General features: G+C 45.5%; 1 protein-coding gene across 1 annotated transcript in view; it reads right to left on the bottom strand.

The window, feature by feature from the left end:
- DPEP1 (dipeptidase 1) overlaps window positions 1–11,995 on the bottom strand; it is a 57,221-nt gene extending 45,226 nt beyond the window's left edge. Inside the window, exon 1 of the mRNA XM_069966065.1 lies at window positions 11,853–11,995. Within this exon, the coding sequence (XP_069822166.1) occupies window positions 11,853–11,980 (128 nt within the window). The 5' untranslated portion in view covers window positions 11,981–11,995. The remainder of the gene's footprint in view (window positions 1–11,852) is intronic.
- Window positions 11,996–12,308: the final 313 nt, after the last annotated feature.

The raw sequence follows: 12,308 nt of genomic DNA, 5'->3' as shown, positions 1-12,308 counted from the left end.
TGGTTGCGGACAATCTGGGGTGGTTACGGACAATCTGGGGTGGTTACGGACAATCTGGGGTGGTTACGGACAACCTGGGGTGGTTACGGGCAACCTGGGGTGGTTACGGGCAATCTGCTGTGGTTACAGACAATCTAGGGTGGTTACAGGCAACCTGCTGTGGTTACGGGCAACGTGGGGTGGTTACGGACAATCTGGGGTGGTTACGGACAATCTGGGGTGGTTATGGACAATCTGGGGTGGTTACAGACAATCTGGGGTGGTTACGGACAATCTGGGGTGGTTACAGGCAACCTGCTGTGGTTACGGATAAACTGAAGTGCTAATAGGTAATCTGAGGTGGGTACCTGTAATCTGGCGTGGTTACGGGCAATCTGGAGGGGGTCACTGGCAATTTGGGGTGGTTAGAGGCAAGGTGCAGTGTTCAGAGGCAAGGTGCGGTGGTCAGATGCAAGGTGCGGTGGTCATAGGCGACGTGCGGTGGTCAAAGGCGACGTGCGGTGGTCAGAGGTGACGTGCGGTGGTCAGAGGCGACGTGCGTTTGTCAGAGGCGACGTGCGTTTGTCAGAGGCGACGTGCGGTTGTCAGAGGCAACATGCGGTGGTCAGAGGCAAGGTGCGGTGGTCAGAGGCAACCTGCGGTGGTTGCGTGCAATCTGGGGGGTTACATGTAATCTGGCATGATTACGGGCAACCTGGGGTGGTTACGGGCAACCTGGGGGGGTTACAGACAATCTAGAATTGTTACGGATAGAGTGAAGTGCTTATAGCTAATCTGGGGTGGTTACATGTAATTTGGGGTGGTTACAGGCAATCTGGGGTGATTACGGACAATCTGGAGGGGGTCACTGGCAACGTGCGGTGGTTACGGGCAACGTGTGGTGGTTACAGGCAACGTGCGGTGGTTACGGGCAACGTGCGGTGGTTACGGGCAACGTGCGGTGGTTACGGGTAATCTGGGGGGTTACGTGCAATCTGACGTGATTCGGACAACCTGGGGTGGTTATGGGCAACGTGCGGTGGTTACGGGCAACCTGCGGTGGTTACGGGTAATCTGGGGGGGTTAGGGGTAATTTGGGAGTAAACTGCAATTATTACTATAATAAAAAGTGTGTGTTTTATTTTTTTGTATGTCACTTTTTGTACTTTATACATTCATGTTCACTGTATTACTATGATTACTGTGATATTTTCTATCACAGTAATCATAGTTCAGTGACAGAGACCAAATTGGTCTCTGTCACTTTAAATTTTCAGAGCTTGGCTGGTTGTGGAGCGCATGCGCACTTCATAACCAGCCAGGACACCGAGGAGGAAGGAGCTCCAGGATCAGGTGAGTATATGGGGTAGGGGAGGATGACTCGGGGACGGGGGTGACTGGGGGGGTGACTGGGGGGGACATCACTTTTTATCCCCTGTCACCAATCATTCATGGTGACAGGGGATAAAAAGTGCCGGCGGCACATGGCACAAGCGATCAGCGGTATATAGTATATACCGCTGATCGCTTGTACCACAGGGGGGGTCCCGATGACTGCCCCATGCTCTCCGCTACCTCCGGTGGCGGAGAGCATGGGGCTTTCATTCATTTTTCTTTTTTGATCACTGTGAACAGACATTAGTCTGTTCACAGTGATCGCGGCGGCCATCTTGGATCCGATGGCCGCCGCGGGAGGGGGGGTTAGTGACTGGGGCACTAGGGGACTGATCTGGGGTCTGATTTTTACTTATTTCATCTCCCCCCACCGTGGATTCACGGTGGGGGGAGATGAAATACAGCGGCGGCACCGGCCCATTAGTGACCGCCGTTTCCGCGGTCACTAAGGGGTTAATGGGGGTCAGCTGCGGAATCGCAGCTGATCCTCATTATCTCCGGTGCTGTAAACAGATGAGAGCGGGATCGCTGTCCCTGCAGCGATCCCGTTCTCATCACAAAGCCCCTGTCAGTCAGGAACCTATATGTACATTCCTACTGCACGGGGCATGTGCAATAGGAACGTATATATACAGATGGCTGATGTGAAGGGGTTAATGTGGGGGGCCCAGACACTTTGGTTGTATGGGGCCCTGAAATTCCTGATGGCGGCCCTGCTTGTGTGAGCTTCTTCAGCTGAGGATTTTAAAGACGTACCTCCTACTCCTTGTAGTGTTTGCTTTCAGATGTACCTCCTGCTTCTTACAGGGTTTAGAGAGAAAGCCTTATCCCTCAGCAATGGCCCTGGTGTTCCTGGCATGGGCTAGGGTGGTCCTTGGTGGCTGCTCTCCCTCACTGTAGCTTAGCACTCCATAGTAAAAGTAGTTGCTTGTACAAATAATAAAGTCTTTTGCTGCATCTGCCCTTGGTTCCTGTCAGGGGTCCTGGCAAAAGCCAGGCTCTAGCTTAAAGGACAACTCCCGCGGGACCCCAAAAAAAAAAAAAAACACAGACACACACAGACACCATACTCACCATCTCTCCGGTGACGATCGCCACTCGATTTGCCCGCCGTCCGCCTCTCCGTCGCCGCCGTCCGCCATCCAGCGATGTCTCCGACTTCCGGGTCCAGGGGATGGAAAAGGCTGCCAGTGCGCTTGCGCACCGGCAGCCTTTTCATTGGCTGGAGCGCATCACATGGCTTCCAGCAAGCTCAGCCAATCAGGGCTGAGCAAGCTGGAAGCCATGTGATGCGCTCCAGCCAATGAAAAGGCTGCTGGTGCGCATGTGCACCAGCAGCCTTTTCATCCCCATTCACTTTGCATGAAGACGCCGAGGAGGAAGAAGACCCGGACCGCCCCTCGGCTCTGACGTCGTCGTCACCAGATGCCGCCCCGGAGAAGAGGACCGTGACGATCGTAATAGGTAATGTATACATTCCTTAACTTCCGGGGTGGGGGGTCGGGGGTCCGAAAGTGGGGGAAGGGGGCCAGGCCGGGTATTTAACCACATTACAAAGTTATATAACTTTGTAATGTGTGTTAAATGAGCAAAAAAAAATTTTTGTGGGAGTTGTCCTTTAACTACAGCAAGAACTTGATTTGTGTGTCCTCTCTCACGGAAAAACTAGGTAAGACTCACTCACTTCCTTCACCAGTGTAACTCCTCAAACCGGGGTGTTTGTGTACCTGCCTGTGAGTGGTGGGGCTGAATGTGGGTGAGAGAGGGAGAAAAGGATAGGATAGCAAAAGAGAGCACCTGTGATAGGACAGCATAGAGACACATGCAGCGTTGGACTGGGCCACCGGGAGCCGGGGGTTTCCCCGGTGGGCCCCTCCCCCCTCCCTGGCTGCGCTTCTCCTCACCAGCCTCCTGCTCCAACTAAAGTGAAAGAAGATCTTATCAGCAGCGTCCAGGAGGTCAGATGTGTCTGCCACTGAACAGTCAGGCAGAGGTCAGTCAGCTCCCCCTCCCTCCTCTGCTGTCCTGGGGCCTGAAGAGAAAAAAGCTCCACAGGTATGGTGGTAATGGGAGGTCTGACATGTGACTGGAGATGCAGGGTGACTATACTGTATGTGTGATGTGTGACTGAATCTGCAGTGTGTGTATATAGATATAATATTGTGTGGTGTGCAGTGTGTATATAGATATAATATTGTGTGGTGTGCAGTGTGTATATAGATATAATAGTGTGTGGTGTGCAGTGTGTATATAGATATAATAGTGTGTGGGGGTGCAGTGTGTATATATGTGTGACTAAATCTGCAGTGTGTGTGTATATAGGTATAATGTGTGGGGGTATAAATGTGTGTATGTGACTGAATCTGCAGTGTGTATATAGGTATAATGTGTGGGGGTGAAGAGGGTATATATGTGTGACTGAATCTGCAGTGTGTGTATAGGTATAAGGTGTAGGGGTGCAGTGTATATATGTGTGTATGTGTGACTGAATCTGCAGTGTGTATATAGGTATAAGGTGTAGGGGTGCAGTGTATATATGTGTGCTTGTGTGACTGAATCTGCAGTGTGTATATAGGTATAATGTGTGTGGGTGCAGAGTGTATATATGTGTGTGTGACTGACTCTGCAGCATGTGTATATAGGTATAAGGTGTGGGGGTGCAGAGTGTATATATGTGTGTGTGACTGACTGCAGTGTGTGTATATAGGTATAAGGTGTGGGGGTGCAGAGTGTATATATGTGTGTGTGACTGACTGCAGTGTGTGTATATAGGTATAAGGTGTGTGGGTGCAGAGTGTATATATGTGTATGTGTGACTGAATCTGCAGTGTGTGTATATAGGTATAATGTGTGTGGGTGCAGTGTATATATGTGTGCTTGTGTGACTGACTCTGCAGTGTGTGTATATAGATATAATGTGTAAGGGTGCAGAGTGTATATATGTGTATGTGTGACTGAATCTGCAGTGTGTATATAGGTATAAGGTGTGGGGGTGCAGAGTGTATATATGTGTGTGTGACTGACTCTGCAGCATGTGTATATAGGTATAATATGTGTGGGTGCAGAGTGTATATATGTGTGTGTGTGTGTGACTGACTGCAGGGTGTGTATATAGGTATAATGTGTGAGGGTGCAGAGTGTATATATGTTGCATCAAAAGAGAAAGACCTGTCATATAGAGACACCAGCGCTCCACCAATAAATGTAGTAGCCAAAAAAAATCTTCATTTTAAATAGTACACAACATGCAAAAACACCAAAAGATAAAAACCAGGAAGCCATGATGTAACGTGTGTGTGTGTATTTTTCTTTTTTTTGTTCTATCCCCTATTAGTGCTGGGGTCACTTCCATACACTGAGCCCCCACAGAACTATTCTGTGTATTCTGGTCTTCCACACAGCATCCAGTGTACAATGCACCTAGAATCCTCCTACTACAACAGCTGCAAACACTACAACTCCCAGCATTTACTGACAGCACACAGTCCTCAGGATATGATGGGAGTTGTAGTATATCTGAATAGAAAATCCCCTGATAATAGCTGGTGCCAGTGGCGTAGCTACAATGAAGGCAGGGAAGGCGACTGCTATGGGGCCCCTGCAGGAAGGGGGCCCGAGGAAGCCTGCCCTGCCTTCATGGTAGGTACCCCGCTCCCCCAGGGGTCCAGAGAGGAAGAGGGACCCCCACTGCACTGTTCAGCCCCCTCACTGTAGTGCCGGGTGAGCGGGCTGAACAGAGGAGTAGGACCTACCAGACGGCACAGGAGAGGGATGAAGGACCTTTGGGTCACATGACCCAAAGGTCCTCAATACCTATGTGAAGATCAGCCCGGACTACAGGAGGAGGAGGGGGAAGGCTGGGAGCTGTAAGTGCTGTGTATGTGTGTCAGTGAGTGTATATATGTGTCTGTGGGTATATGTATATGTCAGTGTGTGTATATATGTATCTGTGTATATATTTATATGTCAGTATGTGTATGTATCTTTGGCTATATATATGTGTGTGTGTATGTCAGCAATGTCTGTAGCACTGGTGTATATGTGTGTTTGTGTATGTCAGTAGTGTCTCAAGTGATTGACAAGTTTGCTCCCAAAGATGTTCTGCAACAGCTTCTGTTAAAGCTGGGCTCTAATAAAAGAACCCACCACTAATATCTGCTGCATTTTCTTTTATTTCTGGTTGAGTATTTCTTATTACACTGAGATGATTTCCCTGTGTACAGTCTATTCATGGTGTATACATCAGCACTAGTGTAATCACATTACAGCGTATATATGTGTGTATGTCATTGGCGTATCTGTATATATGTTAATGGTGCCTCTGTGTGTGTATATATATATATATATATATATATATATATATATATATATATATGTATGTGCGTCATTGTCTGTGTTTGGCGCGCGGGGGGGGGGGGGGGGGGAGACGGTGTAGCGTACAGGATTCATGGGGCCCCATACAGTTCTTTGCTATGGGGCCCCATGAATCCTACCTACGCCCCTGGCTGGTGCTGTAGATTTATTGATCTTAATCTTCAGGGCTGATGGTTGTTTCAGATTGCAGCCACTAGAAGCCTCTACACAACCATCAGTTGTTAAAGGATTCTCCTCTCTGGAGCTACAACTTCCAGTATACCCTGACAGCTTCATAAGTGTATGGCATTCTGAGAGTTGTAGTTCGACTAGTTGTGGACACGGATCAATCAGCATAGAATTGGGTCAGCATGTCGCTTCTTAGGGTACAAACACACACACCGTATACGCTGCGTATTTACTGCTGCGATACGCAGCAGATTAGATCTATATAACTGAACACAGCATCAAATCTGCTGCGGATCTGCTGCGTATACGGTGTGTGTGTTTGTACCCTTAATGGTTCTTCATTGGTGGGCCCTCAGGATCATTTCCCCTGGTGGGCCCCAAGTAGCCAGTCCGACACTGGACACATGGTACAGAAATACTTAAGAAGTCAGGTGAAATTTTTTATTGAAGTATAAAGTGCTTTTTTCCCTGCAAATTGGTGATGTCACGACCCGACTCCCAGAGCTGTGCGGGCTGTGGCTGCTGGAGAGGATGATGGCAGGGGGACACTGAGGGACATCATCCTCTCCAGCAGCCACAGCCCGCACAGCTCTGGGAGTCGGGTCGTGACATCACTATATAATCCAGGAAGGGATGCTTCAATGCAGTGCATTTCCCATAGTAAGTATATATTGGAGATTTGTATAACTTTTGGGGGGCAATACAATACTTAAATAAAAAAAATTCTGGACTTCTACTTTAACCTATTACCTTCCTGAGTTGTGCAATAGTAATAATACATATACATATAATGAACACTAACACCTAGTGGGGAAGTTGCATACTTCATCCACCACTTAACCTGAGTGTGATCTTTAGGACAGGTGCATAATAAAACACTAGTAGTGGGATACCACACTGAACACAGCATCAGATCTGTGACATCAAATTTTCTTTGGATCCTGTACATGTGAACACACCCTTAGCAATGTTCAGCTTCTCATTACGCAAACAAAAACACAAATGTGAGAACACAGCCTAAAGTTCTCCATATACTTTATAATTATGTCAGCAAAACATGCTGCTTGAGGCCATCAGTATAATTTGTATGGGGTTATCCCAACACTGTTAGATGGATAATAAATTGACCGACAGTTATTGAAGGTGTATGTGCAATGTCCCAAAACAGAGGTGCCATTGCCGTTACTATGTAGGTTAGCACTAGCAAGTATTTATTCTTGGCTAAAGGTGTAGTATTGCACTGCTAGATGTCTCACGGTATCTTTCACTATTGCCAGGCACAGGTGAAGGCTTTCTGCTAAGAGCTAAATGTATATTTGACCAAAATCATGTACGGTACTTTTTTTGCCACCAAATGTGAGTTGGCTGAGATCCAATACCTATCAAGGGTACCTTACAGTTGTTCCTTTATTTAGTAAACCTAATACATGTCAAATATTCAGTCTCTTATGTCCTTTTCAACTCCAGGTAAGCTCCCTGTGATTTATATATGTCCGTGGAACAGATTACTCTGTCTTTCTTGTTAGTCTCTTTAGTTGGATTCAACAGAGACTGAGCTGACTGTAAAATAAACCTCCCAGGGCCTAGAGGCCAGTACTCACTTGTAAGTTCTATGCTCATTCCTGATCCTTCCTTAAGTGTTCCTGTGCTAGCCATGCTGGGCCACTAAATCTGCTGTGAGAATACTGTCTATAGGGACCAAGGGCTTATCCATGCTGAGGGGCTTCTCTTCTTTTTCTCTCTCCAAAAGCCCTACAAAAGTCTACAGGAGCTACCCAAGCCAGTCGTTAGGAAAGAGCAACTAAAGTTTTGCTGCAAACCTGCTAGGACCTAAGGTGAGCTCCAACAGCTAGCTTACCCATAAGGTTGCGCCTGTGTTCCTGGATTTGTGTCACCCTGTCCCCTCAGCAGCAATAAGCAGATCGTCATAACTGTGGATATAGGCATTTGTTTCCAGCATATCGCCACAACACAAAGTGGTTAGAGCCCCTTACAGATTGTCTAGATAGGTCCTTCTTAAGATAGCCCACTGCCACCTAGTCTCAAGTATCTGTTCACAGCAGTGATTTCTCAAGAGAACCTAACTATTCTAAGCACCTTCAGTATACCTGCTAAAACAATAATTTTAAAGTATTATAAAAGCATTTCAGTCAGGAAATTCTCAAGCCAATACCTTCGTAACTTGCTACCAATAAGTACTGTTATTAACATGTGCCTTTAAGAAAGTTCAGTAAAAGTCTCAAGTTTCGTCTGGACTTTGTGGTTCCTCTGCACTACACTTGCACCTACACTGTTCATCAATGGGCATGTGTTGGGAACCAGGGAAGGCATGTACCGTTTCGAGCCCCGTGACAAGTTCCGCAGTGATACTGCAACATCAGCCCTTGCAAGTTCCCACTAGCATTCCCTGGGTTACCACATATAACCTAAAGGTTGTTTTAATTCTATGCAGTTTTTTGCAGTTTTTGCAGAAAACTGTGACAAAATGGCACAATCTAATGGGGTGTTTACACTCACAGATTATTTGACAGATTATCTGACAGTTTTTTTTTTTTAAAGGACAACTCCGGCCAAAACTATTTTTTAATATGTTATTACTTATGGAAAGTTAGACAAATTTCTAATGTACATTAATTATGGGAAATGCACATATAGGGCTATTTTCTTTAATTTAGTAGATCAGGGAGACTTTAGATTCTCTGAAATTCTGTGACGTCATGAACCGGGGGTGTAATTACAATGGAGTGTCCAGCAGGGAGCGCACTATATATAGAAGTCAATGAGTACCATTGACTTCTATATATAGTGCGCCCCTGATGGACACTCCATTGGAATTACAATGGATGTGTATGTAATGTAATATACAGTGTATGTAAATGTAATATACAGTATGTTTTTGATTGAACACATTTATGGAATACTTTGGGGAGCAAGTGTCCTTGCTCCCCAAAGTATTCCATAAATGTAATCAATCAGTACATTTGGAGGGCACCGAGCAGGGAGGGTGAGAAGTGCCATCTACCTTTCCCCTCCCTCCCTGCTTGGTGCTGTTGCCATACAAACACACTGTACTACTCCCCCATCATTTGCTCATAGTATGAGCAGATAATAGGGGAGTGGTACCAGGGCCGATCTCCATGGTAAGCCTGCCGAACCGCCGCTCCCTGCTGCCGCCGGCTGCCGCACTGGACTACACTGAACTACTACTCCCATAAACTGCTCATAGCATGAGCAGGTGATGGAAGTAGTAGCTGGGTTACCGCTATTACATCGCCGCCGCTGATGCCGCTGAGCGTAGGGGGAACCGTTCATCACACAGGAGCCATCATGCCCCCTTCGCTCCCCCCTCCTCCTTCTTCCGGGATCCGGCAAACTTCCCCCTATCCCATGGCTGACTCCCTGCCTGGCCGCCGCTCTGCGATCACACATACCGGCTCCCGGTGCTTCCTGGTGTCCCCGGCCGGCATGTGTGGGAGAGGGGCCGGTATGTGTGATCAGAGAGCGGCGGCCAGGTGGGGAGTCAGCCATGGGATAGGGGGAAGTTTGCCGGATCCCAGAAGAAGGAGGAGGAGGGGGGAGCGGAGGGGGCATGATGGCTCCTGTGTGATGAGCGGCTCCCCCTGCACTCGGCGGCATCAGCGGCGGCGGCGATGTGATAGCGATAACCCAGCTACTACTCCCTTCACCTGCTCATGCTATGAGCAGTTGATGGGAGTAGTCGTTCAGTGTAGTCCAGTGTGGCGGCGGGCAGCGGCAGGGAGCGGCGGTTCGGCAGGCTTACCATGGAGATTGGCCCTGGTACTACTCCCTCATTATCTGCTCATACTATGAGCAAATGAGGGGAGAGTAGTACAGTGTGTATGAAGGCAACAGCACCAAGCAGGGAGGGAGGGGGGAGGTAGATGGCACTTCTCACCCTCCCTGCTCGGTGCCGTCCAAATGTACTGATTGATTACATTTATGGAATACTTTGGGGAGCAAGGACACTTGCTCCCCAAAGTATTCCATAAATGCATTCAATCAAAAACATACTGTATATTACATTTACATACACATCCATTGTAATTCCAATGGAGTGTCCAGCAGGGGCGCACTATATATAGAAGTCAATGGTACTCATTGACTTCTATATATAGTGCGCCCCCTGCTGGACACTCCATTGTAATTACACCCCCAGTTCGTGACGTCACAGAATTTCAGAGAATCTGAAGTCTCCCTGATCTACTAAATTAAGGGAAATAGCCCTATATGTGCATTTCCCATAATTAATGTACATTAGAAATTTGTCTAACTTTCCATAAGTAATAACATATTAAAAAATAGTTTTGGCCGGACTTCTCCTTTAAGGCTAAGCCAGAAATGGATTTGAAAAGAGGAGAAATCTCAGTCTTTTTTTATGACCTGTTCTCTGTTTGTAGTCTGTTCCTGGCTTTGGCTTCAAACATCTGTCATATAATCTTTCTGTGTGAAAACACAATAGATTAATGAGTTAATTAATTATATATCGGTGTAATGTGTGTTAAAAAAATAAAATAATTTATATTTGCTATTTCTTTGTATATGTATGGTAGCTATGATTTAACTCCCCCTTCAGAGAGTAAAATTGGAAACACACTGTAGCTGTATGAGACATTATATTTTCTGGGAAACTTTAATGTCTTTATGGAAGCCATTTTTATAAATAAAATTTAAAAAAAGTAATTTTGCCATTATCTATTTGGACTTATTTTCATAGTATTAATAATTTGTTAATTTTATTCTTATTCAGTAGCAGTTTCATTCTTTGTGTCTGAATTAGTAAAAGTGCCCTTTAAGTGCCCTCACAGTAATGGTGCCCCCCTTACTACCATTGCATAGCGGTAGTGCTGCATTGGAGGCCTCCTTAGTATAATATTGGTACTTTACAGTGCCCTCTTAGTGCCTTCCTCAAAATAATACTGTCCCAAAACAGATGTGCCCCCTTAATGTATTTTAAAAATAATTGCACCTTCCCATAAACAATCACCCCCTTAGTGCCCTGTTCACATAGTGACTCATACTGCCCCTACATATTAAATATTCCCCCTTACTTCACATTGAAAGTGCTGTTCTAATCCTAAAACCCAATAGGAACTTTTCCATTTCCAATACCACCACAAAGGAAAAAAAACATTCCACAGTTAAATTAATGGGCTGTCCATATGAATCACAGACATGCTCTATTCTCAGCTCTAGAAAATAGATGACTGAGTGAACTCTGTCCAATAACACAGAATTCTCTAATATGGTTAGTCAAATGGATTTCTCAAACGTTACTACTGCTAGTAACAGTGTGAGGTACACAGTAGGCTCTCTGGGACCCATATACACCTGAAGGCATCCTCAAGAAGATACATAGCTTCAAGCTGAAGCTTCAGTGTAAAGTCTAATGGAAAGTCCTGTTAGATGGTATATTGTCAATATTGATTGCATATAAATAGTAAAGCTACTAATTAAACTTATTGATATGACATTATGAGGTTATGTACCATTTCCTCCATTGGCTTAGGGTCCATTTACACAGAAGGATTATCTGCCAAAGATTTGAAGCCAAAGCCAGAAACAAACTATAAACAGACATCAGATCATAAAGAAAACACTGAGATTTCTCTTCTTTTCAAATCTATTCCTGGCTTTGGCTTCAAATCTTTGGCAGATAATCTGGAAGATAATCTTTCTGTGTGAACGCACCATTACTAGGCTCACAGTCCAGACAATCCAATAAATAGAGCAATGACATGACCACACAGACTATGATATATGAAAGTCTTTTCTCGATGTTACAAGTTATGTCACTATTCCTTAATAACACAAACTGTCTATTTCTGAAAAAAAAAAAAATCATTGTTCTTCAAGTTCAGAAATTCAAAGTTGGCCACCTAGCACACCACCAACATAAACTAAGAGGCAACACTTACCCATCAATGACAGGAGCATTCTCCATTATCCTTAGGGCTTCATCCCTGTTTGAGTTAACCACTGTAACAAGCTCACAGACCACCAGAGTTAATAAACCTAGCAGTGCCCAAGTGTATTTGGTGCTCATATTATCTTTCAGATGATTTCTTGGATGCAGATACTCTATTCTTCAATGTAGAGGTTGATGTTTCCAGGATCTTATCTAGTGTCTTTTGTTAGCCCATATACCTGGTAAATTATTAGAGGATGGTGTAAGCAATGCCCTTTATATGTCATATTCAGAGAGAAATTAATAAGTAACAGGGACCATGAGTGGCTAGGAGCCAATGCTGCATCTAAATAGAATTCTGAAAGAACAAGCTGGACTTTTGGGATTGGAATGAGTTTCAAAAACTATAATGATGATGCAATATACTGATATACTGGATATACTGCCATAACCCTCATAAAGTGAC

This window comes from Dendropsophus ebraccatus, chromosome 4, assembly GCF_027789765.1.
Source record: "Dendropsophus ebraccatus isolate aDenEbr1 chromosome 4, aDenEbr1.pat, whole genome shotgun sequence".
Taxonomy (NCBI): Eukaryota; Metazoa; Chordata; class Amphibia; order Anura; family Hylidae; genus Dendropsophus; species Dendropsophus ebraccatus.
The sequence above is the reverse complement of the archived record's forward strand: the minus strand, read 5'-3'. Positions and strand labels throughout refer to the sequence as shown.